General features: G+C 35.8%; 1 protein-coding gene across 1 annotated transcript in view; it reads right to left on the minus strand.

The window, feature by feature from the left end:
- Positions 1 to 22,589, minus strand: part of ICE2 (interactor of little elongation complex ELL subunit 2) — a 67,815-nt gene that overhangs the window by 20,298 nt on the left and 24,928 nt on the right. The window contains exons 8-13 of the mRNA XM_060151165.1: positions 21,736 to 21,849; positions 21,403 to 21,562; positions 20,260 to 20,441; positions 11,375 to 12,371; positions 10,494 to 10,669; positions 5,500 to 5,629 (exon numbers count right to left, since the gene is read on the minus strand). Of these exons, the coding sequence (XP_060007148.1) occupies positions 5,500 to 5,629; positions 10,494 to 10,669; positions 11,375 to 12,371; positions 20,260 to 20,441; positions 21,403 to 21,562; positions 21,736 to 21,849 (1,759 nt within the window). The remainder of the gene's footprint in view (positions 1 to 5,499; positions 5,630 to 10,493; positions 10,670 to 11,374; positions 12,372 to 20,259; positions 20,442 to 21,402; positions 21,563 to 21,735; positions 21,850 to 22,589) is intronic.

Consider the following 22,589-nt stretch of genomic DNA (forward strand, 5'->3'; position numbering starts at 1 on the left):
AAGATACAATATCAATATACAAAATCAATATGCAAATAAATTCTATATTATTAGTAACAAGCCGTAAGAAAATAAAATTTCAGAAATACCATTTATAACATAAAAGAATCAATTATCAACAAATACATTTAATAAAAGATGTGCAAGATCTCTACAAAGAAAATCATAAAGATATTAATAGAAATTAAAGATATAAATAAATAGAAGAATATCTAAAGTTCACAGATTGAAGGATTTGTTATTGTAAAGCTGTCAGTTTGTTCCACATTGAGTCAATGCACTTCCTAACAAAAATCCCAATCTTCCTGTTGCTGTTGGGAGAAATTAACAAGTTGACTCCAAAATCTGTAAATGCAAAAGGGCCAAGAATAGCCAAAAAATTCTTTTAGAAAAACAAGTTGACATGGAACTCTACTCAATACTCTGTATGGAAAAATAATCTAAAAAAAAGCAGATACATGTATATGTATAACTGATTCACTTTGCTGTACAGCAGAAACTAACAACATTGTAAATCAACTATACTCCAGTAAAAATTAATTTAAAAAAAAGTTGACAAGATTTACTTTACCAAACAGTAAAAGATTTTATAAAGCTAGAGTAATTAAGACAGGTCTAGCTAGAGTAATTACTCTAACTAGAGTAATTAAGACATGTACTGCCTCAAGGATAGAGAAATAGGGAGTCCGGATTAGATTCACATATATGATTTACAACACAAGTAACACTGGAGAGCAGCAGAGAAAGGGTGGTCTTTACAATAAACGGTGCTGAAAACTGAAAAAAAGAAATCTTGATATTCCATGCAAAAATAAACACCACATAAACTGTGTATCTAGAAATTTAAAAATACTTTTAAAAAGCCTTCTAGAAGATATTATATTCATGATGCTGCTGTAAGGAAGATTTGTTAAACCGGGCAAAGAAAGCACTAAACATAAAGGAAATGGCTAAATATTGGTCTATATTAAGTTCAAAAGACACTTTTAAGAGACTGAAAAGGCAAGTCACAGAGTACGAGAAAAATATTTGTAACATTTAAAACCAACGAAGAACTACCAAACAAACAAAAACTTGACAACACAAAAAGAGGTTTGAATAGGCAATTCACAAAACTGATCATCCAAATGATTATTAACATGAAAGTGTCCAACTTCATAAATAACCAAGGAAAGGCAAATTAAAACAATAATGAGATATTAATAATACCTACCCACCAGCATGGCTAAAATTAAACTTATAAGGCCAAGTGTGGGCAAGGATGAGGAGAAAATGTAACCCTCACAGTGCTAATATAAGTGTAAATTGGTACAATCACTTTGGAAAACTTTTTGGAATTATCTACTGAAGATAAATGTAAGCTTAAACTATGACCCAATAATTCTATGACCAAACAGTTCCATTCCTAGGTATGGGCCCAACAGCAATATGTACCCATTGCACTAACAGACACTTACAATATGTTCATAGTTGCATTAACATAGAAACAACCTAAACAGGCTCCCAAAGTTAAATGGATAAATAAATGGTGATATATTCTTACAAAGGAATATGTCAAAAACAATAAAACTACTGTTATACGCACATAAATTTCAAAAACTGTGTTAAGTAAAAGAAGGTATAAACAAAAGAACTTTATAATTCCATTTGTATAGAGCTGGCAAAAACCAAATGATTACATTAGAAGGCAGGACAGTGGTTACCCCTGGAGAAGAGAAGACAGCTATGTTGGGAAGTGGCACAAGGTGGGGTCTTCCCGGGCACTGGCAGTTTTCAAGTTCTTGGTCTGGGTGCAAATTATAGAAGTGCTGGCTTTGTTATAATTCCTTGAGCTGTACATTTACTTTTTTCACTTTTCTGAATGTATATTATACTTAAAAAGTTGCATATGGAAAAGAAAACATTATCAAATCAAAGATGTATTTTACAACTGACAATATTTTATAACAGGAGTACTATGTAGACATTTTTAAAATTATGTGTAAATATAGAGAAGTTACCAGTTGTTTTGTTTTAGTCCACTTTTAATCTTTGGTTCAGAAATCCTTTTTTACTCTTGTATCATAAAGATGATTGTCCATATTTTCATCTAAATTTTAGATTAATAGCTAGTTCTTTCTCAGTACAGAAATACACGAAGTATCACTTCATTATCTTGTGGTATCTATTTTCATCAAGGAGAAGTGTACTTTTAGGGCATTATATTATGTAATCATTGGAAGAAAAAGGATTTGTGCATATAGTCCCTGAGGTAGATCGAACAAAACATTATTATCATTTTTTTTTTTTGGCTGTGCCGCGTGGCGTGTGGGATCTTAGTTCCCTGACCAGGGATTGAACCCAGGGCCACAGCAGTGAAAGTGCTCAGTCCTAACCACTGGACCACCACGGAATTCCCTGAACAAATTATTATTATGTCCATTACATACAGACAAAAAAGCCCCGCGAGCCACAGCTACTGAGCCCAGGCGCTACAACTACTGAAGCCCGCATGCCTAGAGCCTGTGCTCCGCAACAAGAGAAGCCACTGCAATGAGAAGCCCGCGCGCCGCAATGAAGGGCAGCCCCCGCTCGCCGCAACCAGAGAAAGCCCATGCGCAGCAACGAAGACCCAACACAGCCAAAAATAAATAAATAAATAAATTTATAAAATAAATAAATAAAAACCCTCAAAACTCATAGATGCTTTTAAAATAGCACTTCAAAACATTCACCCCCGCATAAAAAACAAAAAACCCAAACAAAGCAAACACAACCATATAACAATGCAACATGTTTCTCACCAAACAGTGAGACACAGACATCACTGTTTCCGTTGTCAAAGATACCAAATACACCACTCCATTACATTAAAATGAATGCTTATCAGTGGATAGGATTTACCGAAGAGAAATAGCACATAAGGCAATGACTACTTATGACTTTAAAGAATACAGCAGTCCCCCCTTATCCACAGGTGATACGTTCCAAGACCCCCCCCTAGTAGAAACTTGACATATACTGCCTGAAACTATAGTACCGAACTTGACATATACTGTTTTTTCCTGCACATACATACCTACAATAAAGTTTAATGTATAAATTAGGCACAGTAAGAGATAAACAATAACTAATAATAAAACAGAACAATTTTAACCATACTACAACAAAAGTTTTCTGAATGTGGTGTCTCTCTCCCTCACTCTCTCTCAAAATATCTTAACACAGTTAGCATCTTTTCCATTTTAACTAAGTACTTATCTGCACCGTGGCCATAACTTTTGCAGTTTGAGGTTTGTTTTGCAGTTTGACAGCAAAACAAGCACGAATTTCTTTTTCCTTCACAAATTCATGGATAGAAGATTCGTTCTGACCACAGATCTTAGCAACCTCAGCATACAACTTTTTTTCTTTCCTTATTAAGTTGAGAACTTTCACCTTTTCACTTAAAGGAAGCAGTTTGCAGTTTCTCTTCAGCATATCTAAATTGCAGCACTTTGGGACTGTTATTAAGTAAAAAGGGTTACTTGAACATAAGCACTGATAACTGAGATGCCACTAAGTGACTAATGGGTGGGATAAGCTGGACAAAGGGATGATTCACATCCCAGGCACTACACAGAATGGTGTGAGATTTAAAACATATAAATTGCTTATTTCTGGAATCTTCCATTTAATATTTCAGACCATGGTTGACTGGTTGAAGGTAACTGAAACCACAGAGAGTGAAACTGCAATTAAGGCGAGACTACTATAGTTTCGATGAAGTAAGCCATGTAGATATAGATGATGGTAGTTTTATCTGTTAAACTGTACATTAAAAAAAAAAACTTAAATGTTTTAGTCAGGAATGTCTTTTCTGTCAGTACTTTAAAGAGGATTTCAATGATAAGTTTTTGTTTGGGGCTTTCCTAAAATGGATGTGGTTGGCGATTGCTTTCAAGTAGTTTACACGAGGACTGTTGGTATGTGTCATGGCAACAGGTCTTTTGGAGGAACATTGAAATTGTGGTTATTGGCTGAAAACTACTACAATAAACTTCTGGCAGCGTGTATGAAGGGGGACGAAGAGGCTAGGGCCACCAAGTAGTACATTAGCCACTTCCTTTTTGGGTTATATAAAGAGAGTGAATCAATGATCTTATTAACACTCTCACAAAATATGAAGACAAAATACTGATTAACCAAAATATGGAAAAGGTTTTCAAGTGAGTAAACTTTTTTTGATTAAGAAAAGCACACTTATAACACTTATGACATACCAGGAATTATGCTAAGCACTATAAGAACATAAAGTTTCATCAGACTCTGACCTTAAACTACTTATTGTCTACGGGGAAGATAGGATAGGCTTAAAAAACAATTAGGGCTTCCCTAATTGGCGCGGTGGTTGAGAGTCCGCCTGCCGATGCAGGGGACGGGGGTTCGTGCCCCGGTCTGGGGGGATCCCACGTGCCACAGATCGGCTGGGCCCGTGAGCTGTGACCGCTGGGCCTGCACGTCCAGAGCCTGTGCTCCGCGGCGGGGGAGGCTGCAGCGGTGGGAGGCCCGTGTACCGCAAAAAAAAGAAAAAAAAAACCCAACAATTAAGTAGAAAGCAACAAATCATAAAAGTGGTAAAAAAAAAAAAAGAGTGCATTGAGAGCTCAAAGGAAGGAAATTACGTCATGGAGGGGCAGCTTGAGATAGCTGGCATGAGATGTATGGGATGAATAGAGAAGCATAGGATCAGGCATTCAAAGGAAACAGAACAGTATCAACAATGATTAGCAAGTAATCCTTCATGTGAAGTATGTTAACTGTACATGAACACAGCCAACACAAATTAAGAACCTGCCTAACTACCCCCCCAACAAAAAACAAAACCAGAAACAAAGTGAAAAACTATTTCATCAAGGTAATATTTGAGGTTTAAAAAACAATGTCATTATAATTTTAAGAAAATTTCAAAATATATATTTTAGGGCTTCCCTGGCGGCGCAGTGGTTGGGAGTCCGCCTGCCGATGCAGGGGATGCGGGTTCATGCCCCAGTCCGGGAAGATCCCGCATGCCGCGGAGGCACTGGGCCTGTGCGTCCGGAGCCTGTGCTCCGCAGCGGGAGAGGCCACAACAGTGAGAGGCCCGCGTACAGCAAAAAAAAAAAAAAAAAAAAGATATATATATATATATATTTATTTATTTATTTTAAAGCCAATTAAATAGTACTTTTAAAAAACGCTTGTTACAAAACATGTCTACATTTTTAGTTACACTCCTAAATAAAATAAGTATTTTAAAAATACAATGATTACATTGGCATTCATGTACAATAAGGGAGTAAGAGAGAAAACATTTGATAATCACTACTCCCACCCTGCCATTTAACTCTTGAGTAGGAATGGTGTTTTAATAGAAAGAAATATTAATATATCAGAAAACTGAAAATTAAAAGTACAGAATGGAAGTATCTACGAATGAATTGAACTGTATATATTTACAAGGGAATTAAAAAGGAGAGCAAAGCCTCTTGCATAACTTACCAACATAAAATGAGCAGTTGGAATGCAATAGACTTTCAGTCCATAAGCGACAAAGTTCACTTTCAGTCAGAGCTTCAACTCCATAACAAGCTTGATACTCCACTTTTGGTAGTACGTAAACTGGAAATTGCTGCAATCCAAGGTTATACTCTTATAAAGCTCCATTAATTTACTATTAACAGTAAATACATTTGCCTATATAATTTTGCCACTTTCAAAACACTTTCAGGTAATCTTATTTCATCCTTTCAAATACAGTAGGATTCAGACAGAAAGATGGATAGAACCCTTAGTAGATGTGGGCAAATGGTGGATAAATAAGAGATCGTGAACCAGAGGCTGCCCCCCCCGCCACAACCAAAATCAACATACCTCTCCACACATGCACATATTTTATTTCTGTCACAGAACATGACTGACAGAATCCTTGGAACAAAGCCTCGGATAAATAATGGCCCAAGGTTCAAAGCTAGAAGCTGGAAAGCCATGACTGTAATACATACTAATAATTCTCAAGAGGGTAAAAAAAAGTAGGAATTTTTTTGCCCCTTTAAAGCATTAGTCACATTGTCTCAGGCTTAAATACTGTGTTTTCATTCTATGAATGTATGAGCACTAACACCTACATTAATATCTGTGAATGTTGCTATCTTCATTAATACAAAAGGCTTTATTCCAGACACTAAGTACCTGGCAAATTAGCCATTTAGCGTTTATTGGTCAGGACACTAAATAGATTAAGCAAAATGACTATACCCTCTACTAGCCTTAAGGAGGATATGTAAGGAAATACATGCTTGTAAAATAACATAGTGCTAGTCATGTTCACTGTGCTTATATTATCTCATTTCAGTCAAAGAAAATTCTAATCTTAATAGCAGTCTCTTCACTTCCAGCTGCAGAAGGAGAAACACATGATTTAAGGAACTTAAAGTGATATAACTGGTTAGTACTTTTGAAATTATACTAAGCTGTGTTTCACTTTTACACCTGAAAATATTTCATAAATGTTTCAGAATTACTGATTTTCATAAAGTAGCAAATTTAGTGGGCTTATTAGCACAATGGTGGTAAGAACAATTGAAATCCACTAAAATTTCTGTTAACAATTAACTTTGGTTCATTATTACCTTTGAATGTAGTAAAACTCTACAGCAGTGCTTCTTAAATTTCAGTGTGTGTGAATAACCATTTTTAAATAAATGCAGAATCTGAGGTGAAAAACAAGGCTTTACATGTTTAATAAGTTGTTGTTCCAGGGGCCAAACTTTGAGTAGTAAGGTCCCTACAGTGTCTTCTTAATTAAAAAAAAAAAAAAAATTATGAATAGGGTAATTTCATTGCTAAAAGCACTTAATTGTATAATAATTTTTCAGCAACTGGTAATCTGCATTTATGGCTGCTTACAGTTGCCAATAGAAGCCAGAGATAAAGAAATGAAGGCCCAGAGGGCTAAGATATTTGCTCAAGGAGAGAGAACCAGTTTACAGCAGAGTCAGAAAAAGACTAATTGATAAAGAAGATCCCCTTTTGGATCATGAACAGGTAATAGAACTAATTCAAGATTTCTTTTGAAATTAAAAAATATTACTCTTTCTGAAGAAAGTACTCTGGGGGATTTTCTTTGATAATACTGTCATATCTATAAAACTAAATCCTGAACCTGGTATTAATTTCCATATGTATTCTACTGCCATCTCCAGGAAACCAAGGGAAAGAAAAGTCTGAATATTTGATCTCAGTATTCCAAAATTAAAGTGAAACTTTAAGTACAAAGTTTTCAAATTATAAAAATTAAATTTACTATTTCCTTTATTCCTTACTGGTCACTCCTATTCTAAATGAAAGCTTCTTTTGGTTCTCTGTCTTCCAATTTCTTACATAAACCTTCCAAACGTTTACATACATTCCTAAATAAATATTTCAAAGCTAGTATCCTGTCAGTAATCCCAATAGGTACATTCTGTTCTTTCCTAATATTCAAGCACCTTCAGGATCCTTTTTTTCTGGCCCAAGAATGGCAATATAAACTTTAATATAACTGGATCTAAATTTTTGACTCACTTTAGAATATAACTCTTAAGAAATTTGGTTAACAGAGACAGACGATAACATAATATTAAATCATTCAAAGGTACGTGGTCTGGATGTCATAATTATATGTAGAACTCAGTAAGTTCCAGCTTCATCTTGTGTTCCAAATTAGCCCTCTTTATTTCATGCCATCATTTGAGACTGGCTGCTGCCTTAAGTTCTCCTCTGTCATGTAGCTCTTATTAAGCAGAATTTTGATGAGAAGGGATAAATGATATTGGAAAGTAAAATCTCAGCTACAATAACACAGAATTGAAGAACCAAAGGAAAAAATAAGAGATGAGGTTCTTGCAGAGCAGAGGTTGAAGAGACTTCCAAGTATTTTAAAGCTTTACCTAAACAAGTTGGTTTTTAAGAAGGAAATGTTAATGAAGATGCATTCTTACCTAACTAGAGTTTAAACACTACCTTCAAAATTTCTCAGCTAGTGCCTCAACTTCCCTTCTTTAACAACACCCTCCTCTCGCCTCAGTTTTTCTCATTTATTCAATACCTATTTATTGAGTATCTACGAAATAAAACATTTGAAAGAAACAGAGATGAAGAGGAGATGATTCCAAAGGGAATAAATTCTACAAAGGAATTTAAACCACGTGTACTAAACTATTACATATAATGATAGGTATAATATGATAAGCATTCACTGAAAATTTTAAAATTTTACTCCAGGTTTGACATGTCAGAAATAGAAGGCTCCTATTTAGCTAATCTTTGGGGCTTGACTTTTTTGATATATTTTGATGAAGAGTGAATTCTCTCCTGTAAGGTTTTATCTTAATATTTACAAATTTCACTTTAGTCAAGTGAATGACAATGTCCTTAACAGGTTGTCTCTTTCAACAATTAAACCAGTGTCCAAAAATATCCCTAGGCTATTCTTACTTAAGACATCCTGGCCATCAATAATTTCTAAGTGCTGTAAGCTGGCAGATCAATAGAGTGGTATGGGCTCACAGAGTAGAAAATGAAAGAAATGAGGTTAGTCCCCAAATAAATCAGATAGCAAATATGAATTAATGAAATAAAACCTTGAAAATACAGTCCATAGCACTGACACTATATGTATTCAAGATATGCATGCTATGGCCATTAAATACAGATGAGACAGGAAAAAATCAGCAAATAAAGTAAAATCTTTTAATACAGGGAATATTTGTATTTATCTAGGAGGAGACTAAAATCAGACCTATAGCATTTCATCATTCCTGACATTCTCTTATAAAAAACACTCCCCCATATATTTAATTCAAAACCAGTTGGTTTCTATAATTTCAAGTATGAACCAGTGATGAAATACCAAATTACGAGAATTAGAAATTTAAAATTTTATTCACAGTCTTCCTTCTAAGAACAAAAGTATCATCAAGCAAAAGATCCACTAGGTCCATTGGATTTTGGTGGACAACGTATACATCCTTGATCCTGATGGGTTAGCCTTAGAGGTTTTTCATGATAGACCCTCACACTATTGCTATTAGCAGCTCAGAAAGGTTGGCACTTCTTCTTTTCTTCTTCTTCTTTTAAAAATTTTTTTCCAGTTATACCTTAATATGGTAAAGTAGTAGTCAGGGACTTGATCCATAAGGGTCAATGCTGGAACATCACTGTTCCTGAGTCACCTGTTCCCTAATCGAAAATACTGACATTCTAAAGTGGTCACTGAGGATTCTTATTGGGTGGTAGGTTAAATAGCAAGAAACAGAGACATCAGAAAAGGAAGGAACGGGGCTTCCCTGGTGGCGCAGTGGTTGAGAGTCCGCCTGCCGATGCAGGAGACACGGGTTCGTGCCCCGGTCCGGGAAGATCCCACATGCCGCGGAGTGGCTGGGCCCGTGAGCCATGGCCGCTGGGCCTGCGCGTCCAGAGCCTGTGCTCTGCAACAGGAGGGCCACAGCAGTGAGAGGCCCGCGTACCGGGAAAAAAAAATTAAAAAAAAGGAAGGAACGTACTTCCTTGGTGGTCCAGTGGTTAAGACTCCACACTTCCAATACAGGGGGCGTGGGTTCGATCCCTGGTCAGGGAACTAAGAACCCACATGCCACACGGTGTGGCCAATAAATAAATAAATTAAATTTTTTTTAATTAAAAAAAAAGGAAGAAAGGGAGGGAGGAAGAAAGGAGGGAAGGAAGAAAGGAAAGAGGGAGGAAGGAAGGAAAAGTGAACTATGATATAATGGATACAACTGAAAAAATCTCTTAAGAAAAAATTAAAGAGACTTCACTATTTCTTACGTAATCAATTACACCATAAAAGCTCCTCTTTATTTACCTGAATTCAGTGGTTACACACACAAAAATCAAATTAATCTGAAAGAGACCTTAAAATATCAAATATAGCAATCTGCCGAAAGAACAAATTACTCAAATTGTAGCAAAAACTTTTTTAACTGAGGGAAATATTTATATCAAATCCCAAAAGAAACAATAGGGGAAAAAGAAAGGAAGACATTTGGTTTTCTAACAGTCCTGGGAAGACATTTCAAATGTGTATGAAAGCCCACTTCTCAAAATGTGAACTTCTAAAATGACTCAAAAAGATTCCCAAAGTAAGAAATAAAGAGGCTAATATGTCATAAAGGAAATCCAAATTCACAGAGAAAGCTGGAACATACGTGCCAGTCTAGGTCATATCTATAATGGTGCCAATATCTACAATGGTGCCGTTTTTCACAAAGTTTATATATTCCATGCAAGAATGTTATTGGCACTCATGACTATTACATTGAACTAAACACTTTATTAAAAGTGTTTTCAGTATTTTACTAAAAAAACTCAACCTGAAAAAACTACTCTAAGAGTGATCAACAATTTAAAATTAAACTTCATGAGAATGGCATGTTAAATATTTGCTTATCATCTACTTATGCTACCACACCCTAACTCCCCAGGTAACAACTTACTCTTCTGATTTTCTTCCGTTTTTTAGAGCGTGGTCTGGTCTCTATCCTCTGGACACTGCATCGCACAAGTAACAACAGGTCTTGTAGGCTAAAAAGCTTGTAAACAAAATTTCCTTCCTGAGGAGCTACATATTCTGATGTATCTTCAACATAGTCCTGAAGTTCATATGGCAATCCTTTAAAAATAATTATTATTTGTCATTTTTATTTTAAAATACATTAGCTCTTTATCCATCATAATCCAAGATAAAACAATTCAACTATCAACCTTCTGTCTCCTCTGAGTTAACTATTACACTATTACCATTTCTGTTTACTTTTACTGGAACTCCAGCAAGAGCTGAAATCAAAGCTTTAGGGTTCTCTTCCTTTTACCTACTACCTTCACTAACCCTAGGCAAAGTATAAATCTGTGAGACAACATATGAAGGAAAAAAAAGTTTAAAAAAGTAGTGTTATTCATAATCGAGGCAGAGTTGAGGTACAGCCTTACATCTATTTCACAAAATGAAAAAGTACAAAACTACAGTCTAAACACCAAGAATAAGTAAATTTAGACTAATAAGTATTTATCATTATTTTTGCTGGATTTTCCCTTCATCAGTTCAGCAAACCACATTATCTATAGCTTAGCAGCCATCGTAAATGTTGGATAAACACAGGTTACAAAAATCCATACAACTGTGGGTACATCGCTAGAGTGAAGGTTTTGAAAGCTGAAATACTGATCAGTAGACTGGAAAATGAACTCTCAATGACTATATAAAGATCATACACATATTATAACAAAGAGAAAGTAGGGGAAAGAGGGTGGGAAAAAACCTAAGGATAAGGAACAAGCAAAACAGTTAATATAAAATTCTTTGTAAATATTTACGTACGTCCTTTTGGCTTCTGAAACACAGAAGGCCATATAGATTTTGGCCAACTAGAGGCATCTGAAGTAGCAGAGGGCTGCTCAGAACTAGGAGGTTGTTTAGAATTTTCTGAATTCATCAACGGCATTTCAGGTATTTTTCTGGAAATTGGTTTTAAGAGTTCATCCTGCATTTTTAAAATTTCTCCAACTGGATCAAATTTTTTATACACTCGTTTGATAGGTTTTTTTAAAACACATGACTCTTCAGGACTACAAGTAGTATTAGTCTGGTTTCCTACAGAAGCCTGTCCTGAGGAAGAATTTAGGCTAGCTGGTTTAGAACTTAAATTAGAACCCGTATCAGCAGTCTTTCCATTACTATTATTTTGACACTCTGTATCAATGATTAAACAGTCTTCATCTGTGTCACTATGGCAAAGAATTACATCTTCAGTTTTAGCTGCTTCTGATGTAACAGGCTTTTCCTTTGAATTATTGTCTGTGTTCTCTGGAACATTCACTCTTTCATCAACACACTCCATATCAGAAGTCATATCATTTTTATTAGAGGTTTCAATTTCTGAAGAACTTTCTAAGTGTAAGGCATCAGATGTTTTCAAGTCACTATCTTGTACCAAAGACTTCTCAGAATTTGATACATTTTCACCACAGGGGATCAATCCCTGATCATCTTTGTTTTTGCACTCTTCAGGGCCATTGTCCATACCAGTCACCAGCTGTTTCTCCTTCTGCAGCTGTTCCATCAGAATCTGAGATATACTTCTAGAATGAGCAGTAATGTCTGGTGTAATTGGTGCTTCAGATGTGATTGCTATGCTGGGGGCTGTGGGCATTTCTGTCACATTGGGTACTATGGAAGTACTTGCTGGACTCGGTGACTTTGATGGTTTGGTGGTGGTTACTCCAAAAGTTTCAAGTTCTGTGACATCATCATCAAAATCCAGATCCAAGTTTTCATGGGTCTCAATTTTTCGGCACTCATTAACTTCATAAGACATCTTAAGAAAATATATTGGCAAACTATTAGCAAAAATTCCAGGCCGCCCCTCACCCATCAATGTCCCATCACAAACATAGTTCATACTCTTTAAAAGTAGAAAGAAAAGTGTAATGGCTTTGAAAGGTTCTTGCTTTGACAAACTACTAGCACCTAATTTATTTAACCTTACCTTCCCATTGAAATGTTGATGAAACACAGAAAAATTTGCCAAGTTGCAATACCACAGGAAATGGGGAATACTTGTGAACTACCACATCTCAAGAGGTATTTCCACTAATCAAAAACAGACAGGGGCTTCCCTGGTGGCGCAGTGGGTGAGAGTCCGCCTGTCGATGCAGGGGACACGGGTTTGTGCCCCAGTCTGGGAAGATTCCATATGCTGTGGAGTGGCTGGGCCCGTGAGCCATGGCCGCTGAGCCTGCGCGTCCGGAGCCTGTGCTCCGCAACGGGAGAGGCCACAACAGTGAGAGGCCTGTGTACCGCAAAAAAAAAACCAGACAGGACCACAAAGAAGAAATGTTAGGCCAAATAGGAAGGCAAAAGATCTTCATTCATACCCAGTTTATACACTCTTGCAGAGACTTAGCTGACCAGGAGGAAAGCGTCTTCGCCATGGTAAGGAAGCTGCTCTCTAATGCAACTGGGGAAGTGTCAACAGCCTCTCACATCAATCAGTGACTTTCTTTATACATCTACTCAGGGAAAACAACTGTCAGTAATAAGAGGAGAAATGGATAGGAAGTGGTTTTATTGTTTTCTGGGACATGAAGCCACTGAGGTTATAGTTTTTCATGTATTGTTTGGGTAATAGAAGAACTACAGACAGTTCTAATTTATTCAGGAATAAATTATCTTCTCCCTAGGTAGCAACATCTCTCCTCAGTATGGCAGAGCACTTTAGATAAATACCATGGAATTGGATTACAGTCTAGGATTTGAGAGAAAAATATTCTGACAGCCTCAGGTAGTGAGTAAGAAAGATCTACCTGGGTAAATTACTTTACCTCTCTGAAACTCAATTTCCTCATCTCTGAAATAGGGATAATAGGGTTATCCTCTTGGGTTTATTCTAAGGATTAAATGAGAAATTATATATAGAAAGTTTCTTCGCATAATCTTTGTACATAGTAAGCAGTTTCTCAGCACTTGCTAAAATAAAAAGACTACCATATTTAGTCAAAAAATAAAATTAAACTATACTCTGTTTACATGAGGCATTCTTACACAAAAAGGTTCAAAACAAAACAATGGGACATGACACCAAGAAATAAAGAAAGAAGGACTAGCAATATTAAGTGTTAGAGAGAAGTCAATGCAAAAAGCATTAGATAGAAAAAGGAATCCTATGTTGAAAAAGATGCAATCCATGATGAATAGATAATGAACTGTGACATGTCAAATAACAACATCAAAATTGTCAAAACTGAAAAATAAAAGGAAAATTTGACAGAAACACAACTGTACTTGGTCATTGATACACTGTCTCTTAGTAAATATAAGGATGTAGAAAGTATGAATAATATTTAATGACTGAAACAAAGATACATGAATGACTGAAAACATACATATAGACTGCAAAGATATACCTTTTCCCTCCCAAGGATCGAAGGGGCATTTCCAAAGATGGACTATAAATTAATACACAAAGAAAACATCAATATAGTATAAAGCAGAATCTGTTAAGGTCTGACTCTCTGTTTAGAAGAAAATAAAATTAGAAACCATTAAGAAAAAAGTAAACAAACAATAATAAACCCAAGAACTTGGAAATTTAAAAACTCTCCAAATTATTGGATAAAAGAAGAAATTAAAATGATAATTACAGAATACTTAAAAAGCAATAAAAATGAGAACACTGGACATTAAAAATCTGAAGCATCATTCATAGCCTTTTCAAGAAACAGGAAAAGAATAATATAATCACAATAATAAAATGAAGGAATTTCATAAATATAAAACCAAAATTAATGAATTGAAAAACAATGTTCTCAACCCCTGACAAATTTGGATAAAAACAGCAGTTTATCTGTAAATATTTTAGTATGTGGTTATAAAAAGATTCTTCGGTAAAACATATTAATTGTATCAATAAATTAACACTTCCTTAATGGCTGGAAATATCTAATCACTGTTAAAATTTCCTAGTCTGATCAATTTCTTTTTACAATTGTTTATTGGAATCAGGATCCAACCAAGATCCCTACACTGCATTTGGGTGATGTCTCTCAAATTTATTTCTCAAATGCCTCTCCCCCATACTCTGCCAACTCCCATATCCACCAGGTATTTGTAGAAGAAACTAGATGAGTTATCCTATAAAATTTTCCATATTCTGGATTTTGCATCCCCATGATATCATTTAACACACTCTTCCCCTACATTTCTTATTAAAATGATCTAGTAGCTTGACCAGATTCAGGCACATTTAAAAAAATCTGAACATGTTATATGTGGTACTGTGTACTTCCCACTTCAATCAGGAGGCTAATGTCATCTGCTTATCTTTCTTCTTGTGATATTACAACAGTTCTGTTGATTCATCAAGGGTCGACAAACTAATCTACCCATTAAAATTCCTTGTTAATCTTCTAATGCTTTTAGCAGTCATTGATGATGATCACTGCCTAGATTCACTATTTCATTAGGAACTGCAAAATGGTAACAGTCGTATTTCATCATTACCTGAAATACAGTTTGTACTGGAAAAGTAAGACAAATACTTGAATTTTCAAAAATCAGTTTTCAGAATAATGACTTGATACACTAGCACCCTCCAAAGGTGACTAATACTTTTTTAAAAAGATATTATTATGAATTCATGGATTTTAACTATTTCATATGTTTCCATCCATTGCAGTTATTCTTTGTCATGGTCAAACTGACACACTCTGGCCAACGGGAAACCCTTCAAGTTGGCACTGGCATCTTTTTTATATAATTCCAATATTATTATAAGGTTTTTACTTAAGTCCTTTGATTGGCATTTGTATTTCTTATGCTAAAATTCTTGGTTTCTAATACAAATATAAGTACTTATTTGTTTTATCGTACTATCTAATGTGTTCAAAATAACAACAGCAATATCATTACTAATAATATGATTACGAAATGCAGTTTAAAATATTTGGCAATTCTTTTTGAACTTAGGATATAAATCTTTAAGGATGTATAGACACTTAATTCTCTGAGTGACCATTTTCACTTAAACAGTATATCTTGGCTATCACACTACAGTTGCATACCTAGAGCTTTCTTATTCTTTTTATAGGCATACCTTGGAGACATTGTGTGTTTGGTTCCAAACCACGACAATAAAGCAAATAGTACAAAAAAGTGAGTCACACAAATTTTTTTTGGTTTCCCAGTACATATAAAGATATGTTTACACTACAGTCTATTAAGTGTGCAATAGCATTATGTCTTTAAAAATGTACATGTCTTAAGAAAAATACTTTACTGCTAAAAAGCACTAACCATCATCTGAGCCTTCAGCAAGTTGTAATAGTAATATCAAAAAATCAATGATTGGGCTTCCCTGGTGGCGCAGTGGTTGAGAGTCCGCCTGCCGATGCAGGGGACACAGGTTCGTGCCCCGGTCTGGGAGGATCCCGCATGCCGCAGAGCGGCTGGGCCCGTGAGCCACGGCCGCTGAGCCTGCGCGTCCGGAGCCTGTGCTCCGCAAAGGGAGAGGCCACAACAGTGAGAGGTCCGCATACCGCAAAAAACAAAACAAAACAAAACAAAAATCAATGATCACAGATCACCATTAACAAATATGATTAAGTCTGAAATACTGCAAGAATTACCAAAATGTGACACAGTGACATGAAGTGAGCAAATGCTGTTGGAAAAAGGACGATGATGGACTTGCTTGATGCAGGGTTACCACAAGCCTTCCATTTGTAAAAAAAGCAGCATCTTTGAAGTGCAATAAAGCAATGTACGATAAAACAAGGTATGCCTGTAATAGTTGCATAGTATGCTATTGAAGATGTACAGTTTATTTAATAAATACCCTATTAAGGGACATGACGACTGTTTCTAATGAATACCTATAGTTGCGGTGAATACCCTGCACAAATATTTTATTCTTTTCCTAGTGTACTTCTGAGCTACATTTCTAGAAGTGAGATTTCTAGGGCAAAGGATGAACACATTAGTTTTCATCTGTTCTGTGGGTACATCTCTCTTCATTTGACTGTAAAAATGTTATAGCAATTATCTTTTCTTCCTCTAATAACTTTGTAAGAATTTCCATCAACAATCCTCTTCTGTTTCTCATGTTTAATTGAGATGGGCACACCTGCTTCTGCAGGAGGACAATCCTGTGTGACAGTGTGCCAGGATAGCTTTCTTAGCTTCATGGCTCTAAGCTCATGCTTCACTGTTACCATGATGTATGTATGTATGCATGTAGGTTTGCATGTGTTTGTGTGTGCATATAAAATCTTTAGTACATTCTGATATCTGCTTTCTCTATTTCCCTCTCCCACAATTACCTGAAAACTTATTTTTCCTTTACCTTTAATGTCCTTGTTCTGCTCAATATGAACTTTACCACTGGTGAATTTTCCTGAGCCAAGGCTTTTGTCTTCGAAGGAACTTTGGCTGGTTAGTTTCTAGAGTTCTTAGGACCCAGGTCATCTCAGAACTACTTAAGTTCCCAAGTGCCCCTGCACTCACCTACAAATTAGAGCCCATCCACATTATTTTCACTTTTGTTATTCTTTATTCATTCTTGCATCTTTCACCATCCTTTTGCCATCTGGGATTATTCTCCTTGTGCCTGAAGAACATCCATTAGAGGAGGTCTGCTAGTAGCAAATTCAGTTTTTATCTGAAAATATCTTTTCTTAATTTTTTATTACTTAAGGATATTTCACTGGTTAGAGAATTTTAGTAAGAGGGTTATTTTCTCTCAGGAGAATGTATTGTCCCAATGTCTTCTGGCTTCCATCGTTGTTGTTGAGAAGTTACCTGCCAGTCTAACTCTCAGTCCTTTATAGCTAATGTGCCTTTTGTTTCTCTGGTGGCTTTTAAGAGTTTTTTCTTTGTCTCCAAGATGGTTTGGTCCCATTACCTCTTTTACACCTCTCTTTTGGGTGCAAGTACACAAATGTTAGACATTCTCACTACATTCTCTATACCTCTTGCCCTACTCTCCGTATTTTCTTTTTGTTGCCTGTTTCATTATAGTCTTTTCAGACCCATCTTCCAGTTTATTAATTCTCTTATCAGTTTTATCTAATGTGCTAATAACCCCCTTTACAGCATTCTTAACTGTACTTTTTTTTTTTTTAACTGTACTTTTTTTAAAAAAATAAATAAATATTTATTTATTTATTTGGCTGCATTGGGTCTTCGTTGTAGCACACGGGCTTCTCTCTAGTTGCGGCGTGTGGGCTTCTCTCTAGTTGTGGCATGCGGGTTTTCTCCCTCTAGCTGTAGCGTGCAGGATCCAGGGCGTGTGGGCTCTGTAGTTGTGATGCACGGGCTCCAAGTATGTGAGCTCTAGTTTGCAGCACACGGGCTCTCTGGTTGAGGCGCACGGCCTTAGCTGTCCCATGGCATGTGGGATCTTAGTTCCCCTACCACGGATCTAACCCGCATCCCCTGCATTGCAAGGCATATTCCTTCCAATTAAAACATGGCTTTAGGGCTTCCCTGGTGGCGCAGTGGTTGAGAGTCCGCCTGCCAATGCAGGGGACGCGGGTTCGGGCCCCGGTCCGGGAAGATCCCACATGCCGCGGAGCGGCTGGGTCCGTGAGCCATGGCCGCTGAGCCTGCGCGTCCGGAGCCTGTGCTCCGCAACGGGAGAGGCCACAACAGTGAGAGGCCCGCGTTACCGCAAAAAAAAAAACAAAACAAAACATGGCTTTAATTTTCTTGCATGCTGTATAATTAAACAGAGTTGGCTCACAGTTTGTGAATGATAATTCTAGGATCCATTTCTGTGAGTCTATTTCTTTGGTCATTGTTTGTGATGGTTGGTGCTCAGAGTATCCAGTACATGAAAAGAAACTTAATTTTTATTTACTCCTCCAGTGTCTAGTTATCTTTAAATGTTTTCCAGATGCTATATTTAAAAACTTGTTTGTACAAATAATTTGAGGCTCAAAATGACATTCTGTTCCTCTAAGAAGTATTGTCACTTGCTTTTGTTAGGTATCTAGAGACACTAGCAATCCAAAAGCATCTGAATCCAAGTTCAAGGCCTGAAAACCCAGAATACAATCTACAAGAAAGCTGATTTATTTCTTGTTCACTCTTACTCCTGGGGTATAGCCCTGCAGGGTCCAAGCTCATGGTGGAAAACTGAACTCTGACTTTTGTCCTCCTAGTCCTGTGATGCTGCCAAAAGCACATTTTCTGTTGCCTCTTCAGAACTGAAATACCATTCAGGGCAAAAACTACCCTAAGTGACAGGCTTACCAACCTGGATTCTGGTCTTCTTTAGTATCTCAGTCCTCAGATAGTACCCCCTATCTTGTTAGGTCTTTGATGATTCTAAGAAATAAACTTATATAATATGTCCAGCTTTTTTTAGTTGTCATCGGTAATGGAAGGCCCAAATTACTTGGTCTGCCATTACTGAAAGAAGTTACTCCGTCACTTTTCATCCCTCTTAACCTACTTCATGTTTCTTCATAGCACTTGTTACTTACTGACATTCACCTCACACCAATATAAATTTTAGATAGATTTAAAAATGTAAAACAAAACAAAAAACAAAAATACCTCCAAAAAACTTAAGTTGGAAGTGCTTTATGACATACACATCATAAAAATACTGAAAGGCAAATGGCAAACCAAAAAAAAAATAAACAAATATGAAAGACAAAAGGCCAATATTCTTAAAATAGTATGAGCTCTTATATGTAAATAAGAAAAAAATTTTTCTATTTTATTTTCTAATTTTGTTTGCTCTCTCACTTTATTCAAGTCCCTGTTCAAATTTCCTGTCCTTGGAAAAGCCTTCCTGATCATGAATCCCATTCCCATCTCTTTCCCCTTAACCTATTCCTTTTTTCTGCATAGTATTTATCAGTGTGTGCTTTTTTGATACTGTTTTAATTATCTGTGCCCTCTGACACTAATGTAAGTTCTGAAAGAAAAGAGACTTCATTTTTATTTACTGCTGTATCCTCAGTGCATGGAACAGTATCTGCTCAGTAAATATTTGTGGAATGGATGAATAAAGTTTTGTATAAACAGAATGCCTTGCTCTAATAATCATGGAAAAATATTTCAAAATACACAAAATAATAAAAGCTAGTATTTATGGAGTACCAAGCATTGTTCTAAATGCTTTAGGTGTATTAACTCATTTAATCCCCAAGAATTCTATGAGTTAGGTTATCATGATACCCATCTTACAGACAGAGCAAACTAGACACAAAGAGATTATGTAGTTTGCCTACGGTCACGCAGATGATAAGCATACACTAAAAAGGATTAACAATCCAGCAAATTCTTGTTGCCCCAGTCAAACTCATCTGTTCCTTTTCATACTTAAAAACTCTTGAATACAAATGAGACTAATTAAATAAAACCATCACCACTATGACCACCATTACTGACTGAATTTTTAGTACATACGTACTAAAGACTGTGCTCAGCATCTTACGTATAAATATCAAACTTAATCCTGACAGCAATTTTATGAAGTAGGTATTATCATCTTTCTTTTATAAAAGAAGAAAACTGAGGCTGAAGGAGGTTAAATTAGTTGTCTAAAGTCTAGATCCACGTGGGGTTCAATTTTAAGTTTCAATCTAAAGTCTGTATTTTTAACTACCAGATTTAGAGACTTGCAATAAAATGTTATTCTTCAAAAGGATAAACAAGTACATTCTCTTAAGAAAAGAAAAGAAAGCATTACATACTTCCATTTCAGATATATAATCTTCTGGTTTGTCCATAAATACTGCAGAGACTGGAACAGTTGTGTTTTTGGACATCATGCATTTTAAGGGAACTTCATGGAAGATTTGATTTCTCTCTCTCATTGTCATTTTCTTTTGGGGAAGTGGTGAATTAATATAAATTACTTTAACTGGTTTTGAACCTTAACACAGAAAAAGAATGGGAGTGATTTGTTACTAGTAGTCATATTAAAAAAAAAAACAAACCAGGATGTATAACAGAAGAATTACTAAACAAAGAGACACAGGATAGAAACTGGAAGCACATGTCCCATACGTGTGCCTTGAATGAAAAGATTTTTAAAGTCCCTTAGAGATCTAAGGGCAAGAGACTCTTACTGGCAAGAAAAACATGTTCTTTTTCTAACAATTTAAAAAAAGATTTTCTGTTTTTTATTGTTATACTTTTACTGTCATTATTACTCGGTTCCTCTTGGGTTATACTTTCAAAAAGTGATAAAATGTTTACCACGGAGAATATATTACATTTAACTCTAATTTGTAGTTTTGTTTTTAGACATAGTCCTTCATTTACTCCAATTATGTTATTACATACAAGAATATTAATTCTAAAAGATATGAGAAAATTATTAAATATGAACAAAAATAGAAGGGGAATAATATTTGGTACAGAATTTATGTGTAAATATTAATTTTACTGTTAAGAGAGAGACTATCTTATAAGTATAGACTTATTTAAATCTGAATTCCAATAATAGGTAAGTAAATAAACCCTGGAAACTAACGCATTTGAGGCTGTCTAATAAAGTATCGCATTCCTTTTATTTCAGTGAAAGACAGAAGAACCTCACCATTTCATGTATCTTTGGCCACCCTAAACTATAATTTTTTCTCTACTTCTCACACACCCAGCATGCATACAGGTCCTGTAAATCTAATAACTCATTTATGAGTGTCAATTGTATACTTAGCACTATATATTAAAAAGTTCTTCTACTGAATGTAATTGTCAAATTTACACCCTCCTTAAATCAAAACTTAGCTTTTTGTATTTGACAAATGACCACCTATAATCAGACTGCTGAAATAGAACTGTTTCAACTCCTCTTTTGAGAGTGTTACTTGACATGGCAAATCACAAACCTGTGACAGGTATTACTTGAATACACACTGGAATTTCCCACTGTTCCTTGTAGCTTGGTCCATGATTATTTAATAAGGTAAATAATGCTTGACTAGTTAGAGCTATCTGAGGGTGATATCTTGCAACAAGCTTCTCTGCATTTGGGTCTTTACTAATGTCCTGAAAAACAACATGAAACTTGTTACTTGATTACACTTATTAGAAACTTCTTTGATTAAATAATGAAAAGAAGGGAGTAATTCAGGAAGGGTACTTTAGAACAACCAGGTTACATGTACTTTATGAGGTACAGAAGATTGCTTAGGAAGATCCAAAACCACTTTACTACTTACATAATGCATAGCTGCAGCTGTTTGTTCTGGTGTTTCAGTGGTGGGTATATCTTTTGACAGCTGCAACTTTGCAGGCATTGAGGGAAATACTGTTTTCACATACTTTACACTGCCCTAAATAAGAAAAAAAAATGAATGTTTTATTGCAGAAATCTTGATGTATTTTTTCCCTGAAGTATCTTTTCATCATATGAAACTTATAACTTAAAATTCTTCATTGTACTAAATGCAAATATCAAATTTACAGACGTCTTAAGACAAGACCTTAATGTTTTTACTTGACAACCACCATATAGTTGCTTTTTAAAGATTTTATTTATTTATTTATTTTTGGTTGCATTGGGTCTTAGCTAGGTCACGTGGGATCTTTCGTTGTGGTGCACAGGCTCTCTAGTTGTGGCACGCGGGCTAAAGAGCGCGTGGGCTCTATAGTTGGGGTGCATGGGCTCTGTAGTTGCAGCATGTGGGCTTAGATGCCCTGCGGCATGTGGGATCTTAGTTCCCCGACCAGGGATCAAATCTGAGTCCCCTGCATTGGAAAGCCGATTCTTAACCACTGTACCACCAGGGAAGTCCCCCATATAGGTTTTTTTTAAAAAAAGGGTCCAAGATAAGGGTGCCATGAAATCATCCTGTCATTTTAAAATCTAACCTCTCATTTTATGAAGTACAAGTCAGAGCAGGGTATAAGAGAAACTCTAAAATATCTTCTTTACACACACCTACTTCCAACATGATATTGAGTAAAATCCCCTTAAAAGAAAAGCTTTCTGCTTGTATTCAGAAACATAAAAGAGATGGAAACTAAGAAAAGAAAATCAAGAAATAAAGTTGGTAGTGATATTTTTTTTTAA

This window comes from Lagenorhynchus albirostris, chromosome 1, assembly GCF_949774975.1.
Source record: "Lagenorhynchus albirostris chromosome 1, mLagAlb1.1, whole genome shotgun sequence".
Taxonomy (NCBI): domain Eukaryota; kingdom Metazoa; phylum Chordata; class Mammalia; order Artiodactyla; family Delphinidae; genus Lagenorhynchus; species Lagenorhynchus albirostris.